The sequence below is a fragment of the Antechinus flavipes genome, chromosome 1, assembly GCF_016432865.1.
Source record: "Antechinus flavipes isolate AdamAnt ecotype Samford, QLD, Australia chromosome 1, AdamAnt_v2, whole genome shotgun sequence".
Taxonomy (NCBI): domain Eukaryota; kingdom Metazoa; phylum Chordata; class Mammalia; order Dasyuromorphia; family Dasyuridae; genus Antechinus; species Antechinus flavipes.
The window spans coordinates 164,918,048-164,943,787 of NC_067398.1; the positions used below are offsets into that span (position 1 = coordinate 164,918,048).

The 25,740-nt window shown below is 32.0% G+C and overlaps 1 protein-coding gene across 1 annotated transcript in view; it reads right to left on the reverse strand.

Annotated features, from left to right (window-relative positions):
- Positions 1-961: 961 nt before the first annotated feature.
- MCCC2 (methylcrotonyl-CoA carboxylase subunit 2) overlaps positions 962-25,740 on the reverse strand; it is an 89,754-nt gene continuing 64,975 nt past the window's right edge. Inside the window, exons 9-17 of the mRNA XM_051992513.1 lie at positions 25,298-25,397; positions 24,441-24,536; positions 21,815-21,887; positions 19,279-19,355; positions 16,901-16,967; positions 13,247-13,403; positions 12,553-12,667; positions 9,649-9,734; positions 962-2,977 (exon numbers count right to left, since the gene is read on the reverse strand). Of these exons, the coding sequence (XP_051848473.1) occupies positions 2,860-2,977; positions 9,649-9,734; positions 12,553-12,667; positions 13,247-13,403; positions 16,901-16,967; positions 19,279-19,355; positions 21,815-21,887; positions 24,441-24,536; positions 25,298-25,397 (889 nt within the window). The 3' untranslated portion in view covers positions 962-2,859. The remainder of the gene's footprint in view (positions 2,978-9,648; positions 9,735-12,552; positions 12,668-13,246; positions 13,404-16,900; positions 16,968-19,278; positions 19,356-21,814; positions 21,888-24,440; positions 24,537-25,297; positions 25,398-25,740) is intronic.

The following is a 25,740-nucleotide window of genomic DNA, read 5'->3' on the forward strand; positions in this document are numbered from 1 at the left end:
TCATCTGTAAAAAATGAGATAATAGCACCTATCTTACAAGATTGTGTGAGTTAGGTATTTTGCAACCTTTCAAGTACATTATAAGAGCTAGGGATTATCAGTTCTAGTTTTGCCTTCTTAGTAATGCAGAGTAAAATTAATCTCTTTCATATAACACTTTATAAGATTTCTATCCCGTTCTTACTGTCTTCTTTTCTCCAAGCTAAAGTGATCCTTCAATTGATTCTAATTTGGCATGGTTCAAAGTTCCTTTATTATTCAGGGTCATCCTGCCCAAGACCTGTTTCAACTTGTCAACATCCTTCTAAAATGAGTTTCTCAGATCCAGCCTGAATATGCTAGACATGGTCTGACCAAAGCTAAAAACACATCATGACTTTCACCTCCCTCTTGTAGACACTTAAGTTTGTATTGAACAACGCCCTAACAACTGAAGTAGCTCTTGACTGACAGTCTTACAAACACTAGATGAATAAATTTTTTTCACATCAACAGCTTCCTGAATACAAAGTTTGGACTTGAAAATTTGAACCCAAGAACATTACATTGTCTCTATTACATTTCATTGTTTCTTCTACCTGTTTCCCCCTAATCTGTTTAGCTCTGATTATGTTATTCAATCGATTAGTTTTTCATCCCTGCTTTCTGTCAGGCAAAGATTAGATAAGCAAACCTTTTCTATAACTCTATCCAAGTCAATGATTAAGATACTGAACAAGTCTACCAAAGGCAGAACCTTATGGCATCCCATTAGAGACTTCCTTCTGGGTTGTCATAATAATTATACTTTGCATTAAGTAATTCAGTCAATTCCCTGAATCCACCTGTTATCCAATACATAATTTCCATCTTGGACATAAAGGATATTAAAGATTAGACTACTTGACATACTAATCTGCCTGAAATGGCATGCACACATTTTTTAAAAATTCACACAGTAAAAGTAGTGAAAAATTCATAATTTTGTTTCAATAAACATTTATTGATGAAAGAAAATATTTGTAAAAGATCTTTATACTCTGAATAATGAAACAGTGTAAATGTCTGACATAACTGGTGATAAATGGTAAATACATGGCAAAAATATCACCCAAATCTCCCAATGTCTTTAAGAAAAAGCAGTATTTTATTAAATAAAATAATCAAATAATAATTCATTTCTGATGCAGCTGCAAAACTGATCATATATTATCTTACATACATATACAGATGAGGTAGAGGAGAAAACCTAAGTTTAAATCCTACCTTTCACACACAGTAGATGTGAGCTCTCAGAGCTTTAGGCAACTCTCGAAAGACTATAGATTACAGAGAAGGTGTTTGCCTACCTTGACAAAGATATTTCCTCTTTTTTTTTTTTTTTTTTAAATTTCCCTACACCAGTAAAATCCCAGGTTCTATTCCTATCCCTATCCTGATTATTTTGAAAGGACAAAGATTAGAGCTGTGATTTCACCAGTAAGTGGAACTCTAAAGTACAGAAAACATTCTGTTGATGCAGGTGGGTACCTTCTCTGCAAACTACAGTCTCAGATTATCACCTACGACAATTTGCCCAGGACCACATAGCCAGTATAGATCAGCCAGACTTGAATCCAGGTCTTTCTGGTTCTGGGGTCAGCTGTCAATCTACTACATAACAACAACATTTATTTGGTGCTTTAAGTTTTGGAAAGTGCTTTACATACACTATCTTATTCAAATCTAATAAGAATCCTGTGAGATGTTATTAATACCCTAATTTTACAGATGATGAAACTGAGTACAGACATACTTCTCAAAATATATCGCTGCTTTAAAATTTACTTCTAAAAATGAAAACGTCCTCTAATTATGAAGATGTATTACAGTATAGTCAGTAATAATTATAAACTTTTTAAAGGAAAAAATTTATTTGAGTCTTAACAAATCAGATCCATCCAAATTTGATATGCACTATAAACCAACATTCTAAATCATTAATTTTATTAGATAAAAGTCTATAATTATTAGGTTTTATTTTTAAAATCATTTAAATTTACAGTTACAATGACCAAGAAAAATCAACATTTCATGCTATATGACTTTTTCTTACTAGTTTTAAAATAATATCAAACATAATTAAGAATCTATTCATTTCTGTGAAAATAAAGATTTAAATAATACTCTTTAGAATGCCTGACTTTAAATGGATGATTCTTTCTTACAGGATTAAAAACATAATTTCTAAATCACTGATTTATTCCTAAAAAAAACCCTGATGGTTATTTAGTCCATCTCTTATAAGGAAACTGAGACCCAGAGAAATCAAACAACTTGACCAAAATTACAGCTTATAAATGGCATATGATTTATGACATATGAAATACATTACTTGATTTATCATCACAGCATACCTATGATAGAGGTTTCACACATTATCTGTCTTAAATGATGAAAATGAGGCTTAGAGAGGCCACTCAAGGAAAGTTAAAATACATTTAGATGTACTGAATAAGCAACCTCACTAATTTATTTTCAAAAGAGAATATGGCTGAAAATAAAACCCAGCATATTTTTTCTTTTCTTTTTTTATTTTCAAACATATGCATGAATAAATTTTCAACACTGACCCTTGCAAAACCTTGTGTTCCAAATTTTCCTCTCCTTCTCCCCACCACCTTGCCTACATGGCAAGTAATCCAATAGAAGTTAAACATGTTAAAATATATGTTAAATCCAATATATGTATACATATTTATACAATTATGTTCCAGCATATTTTTTAAAAAATAACTCAAAGGTACTGAGAATTTTTATTGCACCATGATTTTTAAATTTTAAGGCCCTTAATTTGTATTTTTTAGTAAAAAATCCATAGGAAAATTTCCTACAATTCTGTTACATCTTGAAAACTCCAAAGTTGGTCTTCTCAATTGGTGCATTGAGGGCTGCACTAATACTGAGACCCAGGACCAGTCTGGTATCAGCTGGGTCAATAATTCCATCATCCCACAGCCTGAAAGAGAAGAAATCATATATCACAAATAAGAACATCACCAAAAAGCTACTGCTGATATGTAATACTAAGGAAATGATTTTCTTGCCCTCACTTCCCAACATCATCTCACTGGTCAGTATCTGTGTGGCATGCTCCCTGTCTACAGAAGCAGTTTTAGGTAAACATCAACAAATTTGAACCATATTTCTAGGAAAACATTTCCTTATTAATAATTAAATGTTCTATTAATACAAATAAGATTTGCTTAATAACAACTTACATTTAAATTTATTTCAATGCATAAAGTATCATAATTTTTTTTAGTTTGTCTGCATGCGGATTCTCTATCCATTCATTCTCATTCGCCTTTACTTATGTAATTGTAAGTAAGTATATTCTATGTTCTGTTATGATTTTTTAATTGCATTATTTCATAAAGATTATTCTAGAATTCTTTGCAATCTGTATACTTGACCAGTTAAATTATGTTACAGTATTCCATTATATTAAGTTACCACAATTTATTTAACTACTCCCTACTGTTCAATAAAAATTACAAAATGTCTTATACTTTGACACATTAATTCCTTTTTCAGGAATTTTTTTAAGTCCTCTGCTCAAAATTCATCATGGCAGCATTATATGTAATTGAAAGGGGGAAAAGGAGGAAGCCACCAATTTCTGGAGCCTTCTGTAGATGAATAAACAAAGAAATATATGTTAAATATCTCATCCCAAGTCACCAAAGAAATTAATAACAAGAATAAGGCACAGAAATGACTCACTATTGATAGTTCTAAAAATATTCTGCCAAAGACCTCAGTTACAAAAAGGCAGCTATCTGTAGATAATATAAGTGGATGCCTTCAAGCTTATATAATCTTGCTGGGGACACAAACAAGTCTGGTCAAATATTCCATACAATCAGATATTAGCATTGTCTTATCATCAGATACTAGGCTACCATGGCGTAGAGTAGAGGTTCTTAATAGATTCATAATAGGAGGGGAAAAACCACTTTGTATTTAAGTGATTGACAGGAATAAGTGAAATTTAAATAGGTCAAAAAAACCTTTTTGCCAAAAAATGAAGACCTGTTCATTTTAAAAGCTTATTATTCTCACAAGTCTTACTTAGTGCCCTTAACTTAGTTTATCAATTCCAAAAGACAAATGTTATATAATTCACACACACACACACACACACACACACACACACAAACTTTTTAAAATCCACTTGCTGCAGAATGGGTTTTCATTCTTTTTTTCCTAACTGATGGGATATGATTATTTATCATTACTGGTGGGCAGTGAACTAAATATAAATTGAGAAAAGAATAAACCAAGAAAGGAAAGAAATAATGCATTGTTTCACCTTAGACATCAGTCCAGAATCTTACTTAGAAGGAAGACAATACAGGAAGGAAGCCAGACATATTTGCAATAGCAGCATTAATTTGGCTTAAAGTCAGGAGAAGAATATATTAAAAAGGGATGAAAAATGAAGCTTAAACAAAACTTCATATTTCATGCAGTTAAAGATACTTTCTGAAATTCTAGAAAATGAAAGTATTCAAAAAGGTAATACATCCAATATATTAAAATTCAATCTGCCAGAGAAGAAAAAAGAAGAAGACATCAAGACTAGATTTTTAGACAAAAGCATAAGTATATACAGTATATATGGGTATAATATGGATAGTTATCATTTAAGGAATTTTTATTAAACACCATGTGAGATGAGGGCATGTGTGTACATGTACATGCATATCACACATAACTGTTATTTAGTAAATATTTGTTGAATAAATAATTGCATAGACTGTTTTTCTAGTCCTCTGTATTCATTAGATATATGTAAAAAACTGTACAAAATATTTGCATATATATAATTGCCTCTATATTTATATGTACATGTGTGTACATGCTAATGTATGATGTATAGAACCTGAGACCCTTTATATGGTCAATCAGTCAATGTGCTGAACTCTTCATGACCACATTTGGAGTTTTTGCCAAACATAGTGTAGTAGTATGTCATTTTATTCTCCACCTTATTCTACAGATGAAAAACTAAGACAAAAAAGGCTAAGTACCGAGGGTCACATAGCCAATAAGAATCTAAAGACAGATTTGAATTTAGGAAGAAGAGTCTTCCTGACTTCAGGAATGGTATTCTATTTATTGGGTCAACAAGATGCCCTATCTTTCATATAACAGACATGCAAAAAATGTTTTCAGATAATGATGCACACCAAATACTTGAAAGGAGAAACTACAGAGAAGTGGGAGAGGAGGTCTGATGGAAATTTGTGTTGTCGAACAGATGGGTCAAAACTGTGACTCTGATGCTAGTGCTAAGTCCTAATATTGGTGCCATAATTCTGAGATTACCTCCAATTTATCCACATATATTTCGTATGTATGTAGGGGTTTGCATATTGTCACTTCCATTACACCGTGAGTTCCTTAAGAGTAAAGGATGTTTTTGCTTTTCTTTGTAACTACATATTCCCAGTATAGCAGTGGGTACTTAATAAATGCTTGCTGACTATTAACCAAAACTAATCAAAGTGAAGATCTGCCACAGTAGTACTACTGGAAGATGATCTGTTTTATTTATCAAAGGCCTTAGGGATACTTCAATTCTCATCAAAGTAATCTTCATATTCTATCCCAGAGAATAATCTTAACACTTATAGGTTCTGTTACCTTAATTTTATTTACATAAAATTAAATAATACAAGCAGTATGTCTAGAAAAATATTCACCTGTTCATGTATTCATTCAATAGGATTGTTTTGATAAGATGTGAAACATGAGACTAACTCCTATGGCTAAACCTATTTGATCATTTTCATGGTACCGTACCATGAAAATGATCAAATATGTTTAGGTACACTTTAATTACAAAATAATTTAAATTGCTGGTCCTTTATGAAATTCTTAATATTATAGAGAAAGCGTTTCTTAACTTTTGACACTATTTTAAAGGACTTCTTTTTTTAAGAGACTATTTGTTTTTTATTACCAACATCTAAGGTCTAGAACTAAGATGGGGAAATGTTGCTTTTTAAAGGTTGTTGGGAGTGACAATTTTCCTCTTGTTTAAACAAACTTCCTTCAGTATCAGAACAGAGCATCAATTATTAATTCATCTATTATAGTTTTATCGACAAAACATGAATCAAATCCAAGCTTATAAAACATTCATAAGTAGGGGTTCTGAAGTAACAACAGCAAATAGAAAAAACTTCCTATATAATTTGATAGAATGTAATTGATTGAACTTGTCCTCTGAAATAAGCAAATTAAAATAACACAAAGAGAACAAGGCTGGTTAATGATGCTCATTAATAAACATTGCTCCAGGTAAGAATTTCTAATAAGATACTTGATTAAAGTTTGATTAGAAAAATAGCTAAGGAGAAGACAACTGACATCTCATTTTGAATAGCTTATTAGAATTGAAGATAACTAAATATGCTATGACAATACAAGAATAAAAAGCTTTCTGAAAGATCAGTACCAATCAATCAGGATTAGGTTCCTGATCTAACCTAAGTCTGAACAGGATAAGAAACTAACACATCACTAACAAACAAACAAAACAAACAAACAACAAAAATTAAAGCTCAGACTTCAAAAGGCTTGAGGCAGAAAATTTCTCAGGAAAAGAAAGCTTATCCAAAGCACAATTTCCTCTCACATACTAATTCACCAGGCTGTGAGTACCTGGTGATGCTTGATAGAATGACAAGATTGACCTTACTGTCTTTTGGATGTCTATTTCTACAGAACTCGTTGAGACGTTTTTTATTCCCCTCCTCTAGATGTAATTCATTTTTTTAAAATCAAGATTCATCTGTCTTTAAGAATTACTGTCATGCAATTCCAAAGAACTCATGATAAAAAATGCTATCCACCTCCAGAGAAAGAAGTGATGAAGTCTGAATGCAGATATCTAAGAATGCTTTTTTTAAACTTTATTATTCTTGGCTTTTTGATCTGCCTCCTTTTGCAACATAGCTAATATGAATATGTTTTGCATGACTGGACATGTATAATTTTACATCAAATTGCTTACTTTCTCAAGGAGAGGAGGGAGGAAGAGAATATGGAACTCAAATTTTTTTTTTAATGAATGTTAAAAATTTTTGTTTCATGTAATTGAGAAAAAGTAAAATTAAATATAAAAAGAAAAAGAATTAGTCATGTTAAAACTTTTTGAAGCAATCTTTAGATTCCATACTAAAGAACTGCTTATTTCAAAGAAAACAACTCAGAGAGAGATAAGAGAAATGCAAATTAGGCAATTTTCCTCACAAAAATATATCTCAACCATACCTGTCAATCCAACCACAATCATGTGAGTAAATTATTGTATTTGACTAAAATATACATTGTATGTTGTCTCTATAACCTCAGGGTCCCATATTCTTTCTCTGTTTTATTAACCGGTATAAGGAAGAATAAAGAGATTTATTTATGTAGGAATAAGAAAGAAGAATAAATTCAAGATATGCTTGCTTTTTATTGATGCTAAATCAAGAAGAAAAAACAAGCTTTTCATCCAAATCTGAATTCTACATAAAGTTTATTTTCCTTCTATTGTTTTAAAAAAAAACTTTTTAAGTCTTCCCAAGTGCACAGAATAATTTAATTTTTAAAGAAGTAAAAAGTTATTTTCATTTTCCATCTGCCCAAGGGAAAAACATAAGATACTGAGCTTGAGGCATTCTTCAAAATATTTGGAATCAGATTTTCCTGGAGACCTTCAGCAGCTAACCAGAGGCCTAAAATAACAAGCTCCTCGACTTCTGATTAAAAGAGACAAAGATAATTTATTGCCTCATGAAGAGGCATAAGAAACAAACAGAAAACACTGCTAACAATTCTATAAGGTAATTAAATGACAAATGGACATTGACTGCAAAGTGCAAAGTGTGACAAAATAAAAATGAAATCAAATCTTTTATCTAATATTTAATCTTGCTCAATAACATATAAAAAGACTTTTTAATATTTTTAAATTTTGAGTTCCAAATTCTTCCTCCTCTCCCTCCCCTTCCTCCTTCTGAGAAAGCAAGAAATATTATGTAGGGTATACATATTCAGTCATACAAAATATACTCATTATTAGTCATGTTGTTAAAGAAAACTCAGATCATGTATTCTCAAAGACATCATAAAAGAGGGAAAAGTTTCTTCATACAAAAATATTTGTAGCAGCTCTTTTTGTAGTAGCAAAGAATTGGAAAATGAATGGATGCCCATCATTTGGGGAATGACTGAATAAGTTATGGTATATGAAGGTAATGGAATATTATTGTTCTATAAGAAATAACAAGCAGGCTGGTTTCAAAAAGACCTGAAAAAACTTACATGAAGTGATGCTGAGCGAAGCAAGCAGAACTAGAAAAATATTGTTCACATCAACAGCAAGAATGTGTGATGAATTATAATATAGACTTAGTTTTCCTCAGCAAGTCAATGACCCAAGGCAATTCCAATAAACTTTGTATGGAAAATGCCATCCAAGAAGAAAAAGAAACCATGGAAATTTGAACTCAGATCAAAGCTTTTACTATTTTCTCCATTTTTTCTTCTTTTTTTTTTTTCTTTCTCAAGGTTTTTCTTTTTTGTTTAGATTTTTCTCTCCCAACATAGCTCATATGGAAATATGTAAAAAAAAATTTAATATACATATATAACCTAAAAATAAAAATTTAAAAAACAGACAAAAAAGTGTTTTAAGTATGCTTCAATCTGCATTCAGAATGAATCAACATTTTTCATCTTAAGTCCTTCAGAATTAAATTTGATAATTATTTTACTGAGAAAAACTAAGTCATTCATACTTAATCATCATATAATACTTCTGTAACTAAGTACAATGTTCTGCTTCTGTTCACTTCACTCTACATTATTCCTGTAAGTTTCAAGCTTTTCTTTGAGAGCATTCTGCTCATTATTTCTTATAGTACAATAATGTCCCATCACAATCGTAACACCACACCTTTTCAGCCATTCCCCAATTGATGGGCATTTCCTCCATTTTCAACTATTTGTCACTATTAAAAGAGTTGTTATAAATATATGTGTGTGTGTATGTCCTTTTCCTTTTTTTTTTATTTCTCTGGGGATACAGACTTAGTAGTGGTACTGCTGAGTCAAAAGTATGCATAGTTCTTTAAACCTATGGACATAAAACCAAATTGCTCTCCAGAGTGGCTGGATTAGTTTACAACTCCACCAACAAGGCATTATTATTGCTAAGGAAGGAGATATACCCTGAGCAACCCAGAGATATCTGGGAAGGAACAGGAGGCTTTAAAAACTAATGGAGATGATTCCACAGAAATTCAACCCCATTATAAAAATGATGGTGACCTCATTTTACAGATAGGTAAACTCAGGTCCAAAAACATTAAGTAACCTGGCCAAAGTTATATAAGTAGTAAGTAGCAGAACTAGGAATGGAACATAGGTTCCTTGACTTCAAAAAGTAAGCATTCTTTCCAGCATACTATCCTCAGACTAAAAGATGCATTCCAGATAAAGGGGCTAGGACAATTAAGAGAAGCAGGTGTCCAAAGACAGTTTTTAGATACTATAACCAAGTGACAATTCTCACAACTGCTAAAATCTATGAAGCTGCTATCAGAACAGCCATTTTTAAGCAAATACCTTGCACTGGAGTAGTAAGGATTTCCTTCTTCTTCAAATCTCTTAATGATAGGTTCCTTTAAAGCAGCTTCATCTTCACTGGAGAACTGAAAGAAAAAGAAACTCAAATCCATTTTATCAACTATACTATATAGTGAGAGGTCTGGTTTAAAGACTCTCAAGAACGAAATGGCTATACATTATAAGACAAGTTATTATGCAAAATCCTTCATATCATTTAACTTCTCAATACTCTGATGTAATCACATGTCTAATTTTTTTTTTTAAATCACTGCAAAATTGTAAAGCTTTCTATGAGCGCTATCTGTTGCTGCTACAAAGGATTGTGTAAGAAGCTGGAGCCACAGAAACAAAAGTCCCTGCCCTCAAGGAACTTAAATTCTACTGGGGGGCAGAGGATACAATATAATTTGAAAACAGGAAAAACCCCCACTAATGGAGGAAAGGCCTCAAAAGAAGCTAAGAAATCTCAGATGTGCAAGTGCAGCAGGAATACATTCCAGAGAATGAGGGATAATCTGCAAAATCTGCAAAAGGAAGAGAGGAGGACTTGAGAAGATAAACTTGGGGAATAAGTGTGCCAATCTGAATAAAAATGTATGTGACATAAAATAACATGGAATGAGTCTGGAAAGATAGGATAAAGCCAAATAAATGGTAAAAAGCTTTAAAAGCTAAGCTGCAGCTTTTCTATTTATAATAGAGGAAATGATGTACTGATAAATGTTTAACACTCCAAAAATAATTGTATAATATACACACACATGCATATATACTGGCAAAAATTTATCAAAAATATTCCTCGTATAAAGGATCCCTAGCATACAATTTATAAATAATAATAAAACATATAATACTCTTTATTGTACATATATAATTTATTCTCACAGGATGCTTTCATTGATTTTCACCAAATTTTTATGTACCCACCCAACTTATGGTTGCAAATCAACCACAATTTGACAAAAGGAATTATATCATAATCTGGTAACTCTTTTTCCAATAAACATATTGTCATTAAATCTGATATGTCATCTACTGTTAAATTATTTCTCCCTCATACAAATTACATTCATTACACTGAAACTTCTTCAGTACTCATGAACACAATAGTGCTAATTATTCTTTGAACTTTTTGTATAATTGAAGATGTTCTGATATTGTTTGAGACTACATTATGTACAAAATTTTGAAAATTGTCCAAATCAATTTCCTGTGTTAAAATTTCACTTTAATACAATTTTTCACTGACTATACATGGGAAAGTTAGTTCTTCATAAGTCAAAGTAGATATTCTAATAAATCAAAATAATTTCAAGTGCTTTTATAATTTTATCTGATAAAAGACAGAAGTTCAATGTGTTGAATGATATTTCTAATAATATATTCCTAGAAAGAATGCTAAATATATTATTTTTACTACAAGGACTATCTCTAAATATTTCTGATTTAACCAATCTTCAAACTGAGATTCATATTCTCTAGCATGAATCTTTAAATTTCCCAAAGTTCTTAAGTATGCTTGAGCAATATCTGAATGTTAAGTTGATTTTAATTACAAACCTATTAAAAGTAATAAAATGTTAACCGCTAAAGCAAAGTCTTAACAAAAAAAATGTTAATTAATTGCTTTTCAAAACCAGAATAATCAAAAGAAAAAGAAAAATGCATAAATAACACAGCATATGCATACCCTATATTAGAAGCAGCTCATATACTACATGATACCCATCTTGGTCCCAGTAGTGTACCCATACGAAAAACTCCAAATTCTTTAGCTAAAATTTTGAGTTTAGTTTGGTTTTTCCATTAGATTGGTAACAAAGAGAAAAAAAAATTATTCAGAAAAATTTTTAATGATTATTTTAGTTGAGATACTGAAATATCAATTAATTTTTATAACCAATGATTAAAACAGTGCGAAATGATTCTTTTAGAAGAATTTTCTAAGAACTTATAACCACTCCAGGTGTTCTTCCCTCCCCGTATTAGCAGCATTAGAAGAAAATTCAATTAAATTCACTTTCAAATATTCATTATTAAAGCCACAACCATTTAAAGAGACAATAAAGTATTGAAAACATACTCTGCTATGGTTACCATGAATTACTCAAAAAGAATAAAAAACATTACCAGTGCAGAGCTGGCTGAATTGCTCACTATCCACATTTAACAACTGGCTCATTAAATCCTTGAAAAAGTAATGATTGGTTTTCATGAGCTGGTACAAACTAGCTCTAGCACACCACTGTCTATATGAAACAGGAAGCCACTGAAGGTTAGTTAACACAAAAGAATACCATGATCAGACCTGAGCTCTGGAAAACTCTATGGAAGACATATTAAAGAAGGAAGTACCAGAAGGATTCTAATTAGACTATGACAAGAATCCAAGCAAGAAATAATAAAAGACTTCTAAAGTAGAGAAGAAGACTGTGTAGAGTTAACATATAGCTTTTTTAAAAAGAAAATTCAACAACAAATGATCTCATTTTTCTTTGAATTTCCTTCTGTTTTCTTCTGTACACTTAAAAACTTTAGCAGAATCTAATAGAAATATAAAAATAAGAAACCTTTCCTTTTTATTTGGTATGTCAATAAGCTTCCATTACTGTTTCAAAGCGCCTTTACTTATACCTTCAAAGCTTAATAAAATCTTCAGTTTTCATCATTAACTGTAGTACCCTCTTACTCTTCACATGCTTAAAAATATTGTAAAGCAAAATGAAATACCAATTAAATTTATTTAAATCTTACTAAGTATAAATTATTAAGATATAATTAAACTCTATATGCTTCATGCACTAATTTTCAGAAGTTTTCTTAGAAATTCTAAAAGTTTTGTAACTGAACATTGTCATTGGAAGCAGCCTAAAGAGAGTAAAAAATAAAAAGAATTTTTACCTCCTTCCCTTCTCTCGCTTTCTGGTCTCTTGCTATTGTGGCTAAAACATTTGCAGCTTGTTCTCCTCCCATCACTGAGATGCGAGCATTTGGCCATAAGTAGAGAAATCTTGGACTTAAAAGAAAAAAGTAGTTAAATATAAACAATGTAGAACAAAAAGATCTTTTTCTACCTAAAAATAGTAGGTAAATTTATTCTTTTTCTTCAAATACAGTAAAAGTCTTCGTTGACTTTTTTATTACTTACCAATTTCTTATATTTGTGCATAGAAGCAACATGAAAATCTTAAAATGCTTCTTTTTTATTCCCTTTCCAAAAATCTAATAATTCTCTGTTCAAGTAAGAGGCGAGAGACATTACATTCTGATCAACAAATCAAACTATAACAATTCAAATCTCATTACTATCAGAACAAAAATCTGAAAGTAGCAAAAGTTACTCTTAGTATAGAGGTAAAAGAAATATTGTCTAAGAAGCATGAAAATAGCAATTAAAAATAAAGTTACAATACATGCCTCAGGAGCTCTTTCATGTAACATTTAGTTTCACCCCAACATATGATAATACAGACAGCAGGCTTGGCTGATCAAACTCTCATGTCAGGACCAGTTCATATTAAAAACTAGTGTAAATAAAAGGGCACATAGCAGACAAATGGGAAGAAGTAGTCTGTTTCTATATTTGCCCACTTACGAGTATGATCTGCCACACATTCCATAATTTCCAGCCCCATAAGATCCTCCAATGATGACAGTAATTTTAGGTACATTGGCACAGGCTACAGCAGTCACCATCTTGGCTCCATCTTTTGCTATTCCTCCAGCTTCATATTCTTTACCAACCATAAATCCTTAAGTAAAATAACAGAATCTCAGAATGATGAAATTAATGAACAAAATACTACCACATATTCAATAAGCATTAATTAAGCACCTACAATGAACAGGAGGAATTGGAGAGGGAGGGAGAAAAATATGTAACACAAGGTTTTGCAAGGGTGAATGCTGAAAACTATCTTTGCATACATTTTGAAAATAAAATGCTATTATTAAAAAAATAAAAAATAAATATTTAAAAAATGATAATAAAATAAAATCTAAAATCCTAGCAAGAAAGAAAAAAAGGAATGGGTGTCAACTTTGGGAGTTAACTCCTATCCCTGGGGATCCACATGTGACCCTATATTTTTTTTTATTTTTTGTTCTGACCTAGATTAAGTTAGAGATGAAAACATTTACCAAGTCTGAAGATAACACAAAGTTGTGAGAGACTGCTAATATGTTGGACAAATGAATAGGGATCAAAAAATAATTATATAGTTTACAAGTAAGAGATTAATCTCATAAGATTAAATTTAAAAGAGACAGATGTAAAATCCTAAATATAGGTTACAGAAAATCAACTCCAGAAGCATGAAGAGCCAAGAGGTCTGGTGGACTATAAGTTCAATGATATAATATGGCAGCCATAGATTCTTTAGACTTCCTGAACAGAGGCACCATGCCTGGAACATAAGAAGAAAGAGTTCTGATGAATTTTGCCTAGAGCAAATGATACTTGGAACACTTTTGCTTGTGTTAGGCACCATACCTGAAGAAAAGCATTGAATATATAGTTTCAAAGAAAAGAAAAACAATGATAGTAAAAGGCCTTCAGTTCAAATATATAAGAATTCATTTAAAGAAATTATGAATTTCTGGCCCCATTTATTATAGAGATTTATCAAAAGAATTAAATTGTCTATTTTTAAAAATCAAATGGAATAATATTATATTATTTCATGCCAATATAACATTACTGAACTTGGTATTCAAAAATTATAGTCCTCTTGGAAGAATAAAATAGGTTTCCAATTTCTTGTGTAATAAACTTAAAATAGTTAATTCATATGACATATAGAGTGATATTCAAACAACCTGAGAAAGGTATTTCCTTTTTTAAAAAAAAATTATCAGACAATCATATGTTTTCATCTTGATGATGACAGTACAATCTAGTTGTCTGAGGAAAAAAAAACTATGGGAAGTCAGTCTGGGGTTTCTGGTATTAACTAGCAGAGTTTTAAAATACTAACTGTACCTTCAAAAATGCCCTCTTAAAACTTTGATGAAATAAAAATGAATGTTTTATAGAGATATATCAAGTCAACATTCTAAGTGACTGACAAAGTCAAACTGAAAACAGTATGCCACTTCTTATTCAAAACTCAAGGAAAGATCTGGTGACATTAGAGACACCCTCTAAATCATCCTTTTATTATTAGCATTTAAGAAATTTCTAGACCACCTAGGTATTATTCATTATAACACAATAGATTTGTACCTAGATAGTAGGTCATGAAAGAATTATTATTTTTCTCATAGTATTTAAATAGTTCCTTTAGATAAAAAAGTTTCATTCTAAAAGTTCCTAAACTAAGTCATCTATTCAATACATATAATTTCCTTTCCAATGAAAATAATGTTATATAGTTCCTAAGTAAAAAAAAAAAAATGTAATTTCCCAACAAGATCAAAGAAAAAAAGAATTCATATATAAAAAATACTTCTAAGTAGTACTTTTTGTGATAGCAAAGAACTGGAAACTGAATGGCTGAAAACTGGGGCATAGCTGAACAAGCTGATAGAATATTTTTATGTCTTAAGAAATTACAAAGGGAATGATTTCAGAAAAAAATGGATATGAACTGATACAAAAAAAAAAAGTGAGCAGAACTAGGAGAACACTACACACAGGAAAGCAATAGTATAATGATAATCAACTGTGAAAGACTTAGCCACAATGATCAATAAAATGATTCAAGGCAATTACAAAAGACTCATGATAAAAAATTCTATCTATCTGCAGAAAGAAAGCTGATGAATTCTAATACAAAGCAAAGAATATTTTCCCATTTTATTTTTCTTGCTTTTTTGGCAACAAAGTTAATATAGAAATATATTTTGTATTATTTCACATGTATAATGGGTACCATTTTGCTTGTCTCCTCAATGGTTAAAGAAGTTGAAGAAAGGGAGAGAAATTGGAACTCAAAATTTAAAAATGAATGTCAAGGGGAAGCTAGATGGTGCAGTGGATAGAATATCAGCCCTAATTTCAGGAGGACCTGAGTTCAAAGCCAACATCAGACATTTAACACTTCCTAGTTCTATGATACTGAGCAAGTCACTTAAGCCCAATTGTCCCAAAAATATTTTTAAAAATTAAAAATAAAAATGAATGTTAAAAAAATTAAATGAAAATAAAAAATTTAAAATAATAATATACCATATGTCATATGAAAAATGATAATCTTACAATAACATTTTTGTTTAACAACACAAACAGTATATATAAAACCAAATTAAATGATGAATTTTAGGTTTTATTAGAAGATGACAAAAGAAATGGAAACTTTCACAAATATTCTTAAGGGAACTTCTGGGCACCTTTAAGAACCTTAAAGCATGAAATTGGTCGTTCTTCAATAATAACTCATGAAATTAAAAACTGACAACGTCGCTTTTCCTTGACATATATCTATTATTCTTTCCCCACAGAACTACTTAAGCTTATCATGATTAAGTTAATATTATAGCTCACAGATGGAATAAAGTTTATAAGTTACTCCTAGTGAAAGAAGGAAGGAGACAAACATTTACTAAATGCCAGTATGTGCCAGGCACTGTGCTAATCATTTTACAATTGTCTCATTTGATCCTCACAACAACCCTGGGAGTCACATTGCTTCCTCCACACCAAGCACCAAGAAGGATTTTGCCAGTTCAAGGAAGCTGTTTCCTATATAGAAAATATAGGAGTTGGAAAAGCAGCCTCAGTGGGAATGGAGAGATGAGGGCATTGTCACTGACTATTCATGCATATTGTGTACATAAAACCTTATTCTCAGTTGTTTATGCCCTCCTTCCTGCCCTTCCCCATCTGCAAATTCACATAAATAGATCAGATAGATGTGCTACATGTGTACAGATATTCTATTTTCATATAGGTATATACATATGATGTGTATACATGTATACATAATTATTATGTATTAAAGGTACATATACAAAAAGATATATGTACTTGTATTTTTTGTATATACTTATTAATGTAAATGTTGTCTCTTCTAATAGAACACAAGTTCCTTGGGAAAGGAATTGCTTTATTTTTATCTTGGTATCTAAGGGCATAGCATAATTCCTGGCACATAGTAGGAGCTTATTAAAAGCTTGCTGAATAATTTGCTATTCAGATATTCATGATGGACAGGAGAAGGTTGATTCCTCAAAGTAGTTAAGATTCAGGTAGAAGATGCTATAAAGATTCTATAACAAATCATCAAAACTGATCAAGGCATTTTCTCACCAGTAATATTCTGAAGAAAAAGAAGAGGAATCTTTCTTTGGCAGCATAATTGGATAAAGTGAGTTCCCTATAAGAAGAAGAAAAAAATTTTTAATATAATTATTATACATTTAATTATTACTATAATTAATTGCAATTAGAAACAATTACAAATATATGCTTCCTTCAAAACAAAACAGGACAACATAGGGAAAAAGACAAAAATTAACTCTACCTTACTTGTTTAACAGCATATCAATTAACAATATAGTTATGTTTATTAATCCATTAACAGTAATCTTTTTCTGATGTTGCTAATGAAACTGATGCATCAACTCTCTTATAGCCACATTTTTGACATACAATACATATCTGTAAGACATCTGACCTACTGGAGATAAAGTCCTGAAGAAAGATTTTTTTTATCCTTTTGTTGAGGGCTCAATGAGTGTTTTTGTGTAAAAATAACTAGCCATACTAGTTGGCTCCAAATTAAGAATGGCTTTTACATTTTTAAATACAATAAAACTTTAGATAAAAATGTAAAAATCATTCTTGGCTGTGGGCTGTACAAAAACAGATGGTGGAAGTTTTCCAATCCTGGTAACTTGCCAATCAAATTACTGACCTGGACAAATAAATCACCAGCTTTTTCATCTGTACAACACTTTCTTGATCTACAGAACATTTCTACATACCATGTTTACCATCACAGGTAACTGTGCTTCTCAATAAATGATATACAAAGACATCTCTGAGAATCATGATGCCCAAAACTTTATAATCAATGGAGTACCTTCATATTTTAAGGTAATATGGAAAAATTAGCAATGTGACCAAAATCATACCTGCTTCCTTCCCCCTCCCAATATGTTTTGGCTTCTGACTTAAATATTTCTGTTACTGGTGCCAATATTCTTTTAGTTAACACATATCTGAAATCTCAAGCATCGCGGATTCCTTTCTCTCCCTCTCCTCCCATATCTAACCAGTTGCCTCCAAACTCATTTTCCTGTCTCCAATCAGACATGAACTGACGCCACATATCAATGCTAGATTAATCTTTCTTCCTTATATTTTGTTAGTTTTTTAAAACTTCAATGTTCCTTCCTAATGACTTCTCCTTTACTCCTATACTACATTGGTTATATCTGGCAAAACATGCCTTATTTCATATCCAACACACTGCTACTAAGAGGTGAGAGGTATGCTTTACCATCAATCCTTATAAGTCATGATGACTTATTGTATTAATCAAAGTCCTGAATAATCTTCTTAATATAGAGTTCATCACTTAACTCCTCTGCTTCCAATAGTTTTATGTTACTCACTAAATAAAATCCAAAAGTTTTAGCCTGGCATTGAAAGCTTCACAATCTACCTTTCTAGCATCATTTCACACTATTCTCTTCCATGCCCTACACATTGCAACTAAACTGGATTACTCAGTGATCTGTTAATACATCTCAAAACTCCCAAACTTTATAAAATGTTTTCTTCCACCAATTTCAGTTGAAATCCAACATATCATTCAGGGCCTAACTCAAATCAGTTCCTCCATGGTACTTTTTCTGACCACAATTGATCTTTCTCCTTTCTGAACTCATATACTTTGTCTATATCTTATATTCTATTTTAAATCATACTTTAATTTATTCTACTTTAAATTATAAGTAGGCTCTGGAAACAAAAAAAAATAGGTTTCAGTCTTGTCTCTGACATTAGCTATGGCTGTTGAACAAGTTTTTGGGGGGCCTCTATTTGCTCAGGGAAATGAGAGGAGGGAGATGACAACATGAAAGTCAAATTTTTTAAAATAAAGAAATTAAAAGTTGTTTTTACATGTTAATTGGAAAATATATATTCTTCAAAGAAAATACATCCAATTTCAATAGCAGTTATGCTGTCAAGTGTTCTGTGAGGACTTCCCCAAAACTAGCAGGTATACTGCTAGATTTATTTTCTTTCAAACACTGTTCTAGACAAGTTTGACAATTTGCCGTCTTATTTAGTTAGTATCTATCATGACCCTAAAATATATACCACACAACCAAATAATCCTGCTTGCCAATTCTTTCATAGGTATAGTAGATATAGAACCAAATGAGAAAGCTGAATGTTTTAAAGCTTTCATTTTATTTTCACATTTGATTTTCAAAATAAACGAAAAAGACAAACAGAATACCTTTGAAAGTTATCTATAGAATTTATAGTACTTTAAAAAAACAAACTATCTAAACATTTACATGTTTGCATATAATCCTTTTTCCTATGTATATAAAGAAGTATTCAATTTATTTAGTTTATTTTAATTTCAGAATAAAAATGTAATTACTAAAGTTAGTGATATTAAATTTAAAATGAAAGAAAATCTTGATAATTTTTTACATATTATTTACCTTCTTTGCAGATTCTGAGAAAAGAACGCCATTGTTTCCAATAATTCCCACTGGGTAACCAAATATTCTGGCAAATCCTTAAAAAAAAGTTGTGACATTTATTTCTGATCACAAACTGACATGTGCTCAATGATACAATTAATGTTAAAGAGCTAGTATGGAATGGTTAGTGTCATTCAGCTATTTTTTTGACTAGGAAGTGGAAGAGTTTGCCATTTCCTTCTTCAGTGAATTAAAGCAAACAGAGGTTAGAATTGTCTGAGGTCACACAGCTCATCAAGAAGGCCAGATTTCCATCTCATCTCTGCCACATGCTGCTGGGTGACCCTAAGCTCACCACTTCACCTCCCAATTCTCTAAAACTAGAATTTGCATAAATGACAATCTGAGCCCCCCCCCCACAATCTCCTCACCAGAAACACCCTGTAGCAATGAAGTCATAGGTCTTGTCTCTAGCAAAAGTCAGTGTCATATTTTTATTACCCATATTTAAATTTTTTTTTCTGTTTTAGTTTGTTTTTTCAATAGTCATGTTATCTAGAGGGAAAAATTCAACTTTTATTTATATGTGACAGTTCTTCAAGAGCTGGCTTAGATAAATTATGTTGGTTTGGTATTAAAATAAGCCTGGCTCCTTAAAAGCCAATTTACATTCACTCTCTTCATTGAAGTACTTGCAGTGTAAGCAGCTTAATCAATTACATCATCATGGGCTTTTTCCATATCCAAATGGCCTGCCCAAAGAGGTTATTTTGAAAAAGCTAGTGGGAAGTCAAGCTGGGTAAGAAGCAAATTTACTCTAAGAAAAGAAACTTAACTTAGAAGAAACTCACTATAGGGTAAATCTTGCTCAAAGGGTGCTACAAAGAAATGCTATAAGCAAAAAAAAAAAAAAATCACAACTAAAAGTAAATTAAGAAACATCTCCTTCACCACACACACACACACACACACACACACACACACACACGCACACACACAAGAATAAAAAATCCCACCTCTCACCAGAGGAAGACACCTTACATAATCTAAAGAAAAAAAGGCTAGCTGTTTTGAAAACCTAAAGATGAGGCTAACCTAAAGGCCCTGCAAGTGCTATAGTTTTCCAAACCAAGAATAAAAATGTCAATGTTAATCCATTACTGTCTAAAACCCAAATGGGAAGAGCCTGTAACACTGAACATCAGATGAAACTAGCTATGAAACAAATAGGCAAAACAGGACTTTGCATACTTAAGATCATTTGAGATGATTGGGAAGTGGAGTGGGATTTGCTAATGATTTAATACTCTTAGGAGCAACTTAACTTTTTAAGAAAAATACAAGCCTAATATGGTAGCTGCTTCCTCCTGGCTGGGAAGCCAACAGATATAATGCTGGGTCTGGAGTCAGAGAAACCTGGATTCACATATGACCTCAAACACCTATTAGCTATGAGACCTTGGACAAGTTACTTACCTCTATTTGCTTCAGTTTTCTTTTCTGTAAAATGAGGATAATATCCCACTATGGAGATATTTATAAAGCATTTGCAAATCTTAAAGTATAATATAAATGCTAGTTATGCCAGATGTTCTATTTCTAACACCCTGGCCTAAGCCATAATTAACATTCATCTGGCTATCTACTCTACCAGCAGGACAAATTTACCGAAGAAAGACAGGAAATGGGGAAAGAATAAATTATCCAAAGAATATTGTAGAAATCCTTTTTGAACTTGTTCAAACCCACAAAAATTAAGAGGAATGTATCCAATTGTTTATGACCTATTATGAAGAAGAGAAACCTCTGAATTTTATCTTCGCTGTTCAGCCATCAGGACATATATTGTTCAAAAATTAGTTTGAGCTGGTAAAACCTGTTTGCTCAAACATTAATAGAAATTGGTCATTTAAATACAAAAGTTCAAAATAAGTTTTAGAGAGAATTCTTCATCTTAAAATAGCCAAGTATTAGGATTTAACCAGGAATAGAAGCCTCTGTATTTTTTCATCTAGCTTGTGCTTGATATTAACCTAGTTTCTAAAGAGAAATGAAATTTTCTTCTTACCTACTTCAGTTTCAAGCTTTATCCAGTATATTCAAGGTTTTGTTTTTTGTCATTTTGAGTCTAGCATTCAATTTAGACATTATCCTACATTAGAAGCCAGATTTAATATTTTACTCTTTAAAAACAACTTTTAGAAATGCCTTATTTGCTTTTCAGATTGTGTTCATTGCCCAAGGCTCGACAATCTATCTACCATACACATCAGCCCCACTGAGAACTAGTTAGAGTGTTTTTGAATTCCACATGCCGATGATGAGCAGACAGTTACAGGTCTTTCTTCCTCTCCTTCCTTACTCTTGTCCTAGAAAACCATCTAACCATAGATAGTTCCTACATCTACTGACTCCATGGATTCCAGTATTTCAATACAGTGAGTGACAAAAACACTCAGGATGCTATCAGAGTGACTTTGCAGTCCACTTCACATTCCAGATACTTGAAGAAAATCAAAATTTAATTTTACTTCAAAACAAGGAATTTCTATACCTGTGACTAAGGTATCGCCATAAAGGGCTTTAAATTCATCAAATCTGCTTCCATCCACAATCCTAGCAATGACCTAGAAGAAGAAAAAATAAAACCTTTATGACAGATAAATTTTTTAAAATTGTGTTCATGTTATTTTTAAGTAAGAAAAAAACCATTCACATTGAAGATATCATTTTCCCAGATTCACTGTACCCTCTATGGAGGTGACCAAGCTTTATCAGGATGCTCCAACCACTCTTGTTTACCTTTATCATAAATAATAATCATTATGTCTGCAAAGAATAAAATCAGGACTCCTCTTTTTCTTTCTCAGGCAATCTCAGCTCCCAGATACACACTAACCTCTACCAACATTTCCACCCCCATTACATAGTTTGCATACTAGTAAAAAAGGATTATGTATTATACCTTAACATATTTAATATGTATTGGTCTACCTGCCATCTGGGGGAGGGGGAAAGAAGGGGAAAATTGGAACAAAAGGTTTTGCAATTGTCAATGCTGAAAAAATTATTCATACACATATCTTATAAATAAAAAGCTATAAAAAAGAGGATTATGTATTACCCAGAATTTTTTCTACTCCTATGCCCTTGTTTACACAGTTCTCTGTGGCTGGAATGCCCTCCATTTAGAGCAATCCCACCCATGCTTCATGGCCTAGTGCAAAATGCATGTTATAGTGGTTGTAACTGTGGTTTCCATGGATAAACTAGGTAATCATTTCCTTCTTAGTGACACAGTCTTTTAATCAGTAAACAGTGTGAAAGATGCTGGGGAATATATAAAGATAAAAGAAAAGCAACTGACCCTGCTCTTGAGGAAAATATCATCTAGTAAATGTACACAAAGAACCATGGTACAGAATTGAATATAGGTTCACAAACAATGTGAAACAGGAAAGAAAGGTTGTTACTTGTTGACCACGAAGTGGCATTTAAGAATAGACCATAAAACTTGGAGGGGGTTATTTTACATGGAGATTGAACACAGGGAAGACATTCCAGCCATGGAGAACAGTATGAGCAAAGACATGGGAGTGGAAAATACAGGGTTTAATCACAATGGTAACTAGCCATTCAGGAGCACAGAACAAAAACACTCTAAACAGACCTGGGTCAAAGGACAAAATGTTCTCTCAAATTGGCTTTTTAAGACAAACTGAGATTCCTGAAACACAAGGTCCTGGAATAGCAAGTCAGAGACCATAGGAGAGTGATCTCTGAGGGCTGTGATAAGAAGACATAACAGGGTGGAGAAAATCAAGGAAGGGCTTTCCTAGGGTTCATCAGTCAAGGAAAGGAAATCTGTAGGTTCCAATTTTGATAATAAACTTTTGAGGGAATTAAATTAGGATTTAAACTCAGTTGTTTCTAAGCTATAGCATATTAGTGCTATCAGCACCCTTTAAATTATAATCACCCTTGGTTCACACCTATGCTTCTATAAAGGTCCCTAGGATAGAGTTATTGAAAATCCTATTTCTATTTAAATTTTTAAGGCAAATGTATCTGTAGTCTTTTGAATAAGGTTGATATGAAAGAAATCATACCAATTATAAAAATGAAAGATGATACTAATTAATGCATGATATATGCACATTTGGAAAAGACATCCATCTTTATTACAAAAGATTTAGATACTAATATGGAGTTTGGCAACATCTGTAATGCAATGCAGTTTAAAATAAAACCTCTTCTAATGGCACTTTGACATTTCAACTATTCTCCAAAATAAAATAGTAAGGAGAAAAAACACCTTTGAAAATTGTAAAGTTGCCCATAGGCCCTCTCTGATATTTACCTTAAATGAAAAGCCTCTTTAGTCACAAATCAAGTTATTCTTGTCTCCAACCAAGCACGGATATACAATTGGAACTTTTTTTGTTTCATTAAACAAGGGACTCATGAATTATAAAACTGCCCTTACCTGCAGTTCCTTCCTGACATACCCTCCAACCAATGGCAAAACAGATTAAATACATTTTAATTCTTCCCTGTATTTAGATGTATAATTATACATTAAAAGTATTGTTTCTCATAAGAATTTACTTTTTTATTCATTTAGACATGTTACATTATAGTTATGCTTTAATTTAAAGCCATATCTAGGACAGTCGTGCTGGCATCTGTGATCCCTGAAATGCCTGAGATAGAGCTGAGGCTGGCAGAACATAAGTCTAATATCTGTGTTGCAGGAGGGTTCAAAACTTCTGGGTGTACACATTATCTGTAGCACCAACATAATGAGGTCTTGGGAGGAAAAAGAGGAGGCTTAAAGAGGGGAGAATCAGAGCCCAGATTATAAATGGAGAAAATTTTTTCATGACAATCAACTGTGAGAATGGATATGTGATATATTGTATCTAGGATATACTGTAACCTATTTAATATGTAAAGGACTGCTTGCCATCTGGGGGAGGAGATGGAGGGAGGGAGGGGAAAAATCGGAACAGAAGTGAGTGCAAGGGATAATGCTGTAAAAAATTACCCTGGCATGGGTTCTGTCAATAAAAAGTTATTAAAAAAAGAGAGAGAGAGAGAGAGAGAGAGAGAGGATATGTGAGTGGCTGCTGCTCTTCTAGCTTGAGTAAGACATGACAACCAAAAACAAAAAGCCATACCTCTCGGACATCAAAATTCCTCTTGAGATTATCTCCAACTATTCCATATATCTCATCTACAGGAAATAAAGGTTCTTCAGAAGGTTCTATAGTCACCTATAATGATTTAATAGAATTATATTAATCAAAGCTAAATTAAATTAAACAAACACTATTAAGTACTAATATGACATGACATAATATCATCTTATATAACTATTGTGCTATATCATACCAACAGTACAAAGAATTATCTTAAGTTCTGGAGAAACAAAGAAAAAAATAAAAACCATTCCTAACTTCAAGAAGCTTATGTTCTATTGGGAAAATACAATATGAACTTGTAATGAAATACAGAAATGACTTCAAGGAAGAAAAAGTTCTAATATCTGGAGGTTGTGGAGAGGCTTCCTAGAGAAAGTGACACCTATATACTCTTAAAGAACCTAAAGAAAACACAGATGATACTTTATGCTGTCATCAATCTGACAACCTAAAGAAGACACTAAAATATTTTCTCGCTAAAATGCCAGTTTGTATTCAGACAGCTTAAAGAAGAATTACTTAACAATAGCATACTACACATCAGTGTAAATGAAAGGAATAACCAAAGGAAATCAAGCTTTGAATAAGTGTAATTATCAACCTTGGGCCAACTCTCTTTTTGGTAGAGAAGGGAACCATTACTGCAAAATGTTACAAACTTTCACAGAAGCATTGTGTCAGCTGGGTGTCCTACCTTTTCAAGGAGCAAGGGAAAGTTCACAATATTTGTTTACGGGTAAATGGGATGGGAGTAATATCCAGAAATGACTACTGTAGAAACAAAAGTCATCCATAAAACTTACTTTTTTAAAGAAAAACTATCATATACTCACTTCTAATTTCTTGTTATAGTTTAGACTCCTCACAACTTTCCTTGCCAAGTGAAGTGCATGACTGTCATCCAAAGCATAGTGATCCGTTACTCCAGACTTCCTACAGAATAAAATAAATTCAAAATGTCAACAGAAAAGAAAAAAGGAATTAAAAATGTTACCACTACACATTTTTCCTTACCTAACATGAGGTCCCAAAATTAAAGTCAGATCATCTGAATAAATCAAATTAGACTTAAGTTAGAGGAATTCTTTGGACATGACTAACTTTATGATATGTTTAAGAGTTATCCTGAAAGTTTTAGAAAGATGGTTCCCTAAAGTAAAGACCTGAAATGCAGGCTTTGCTCTGAGGAGTTATACCCTCAGGCTGTGTATTGAGAATCAAAGTAGGCCAATTTGATCAAAATCACCAAGCAATGGATCTTTAAGGGACCCTAATC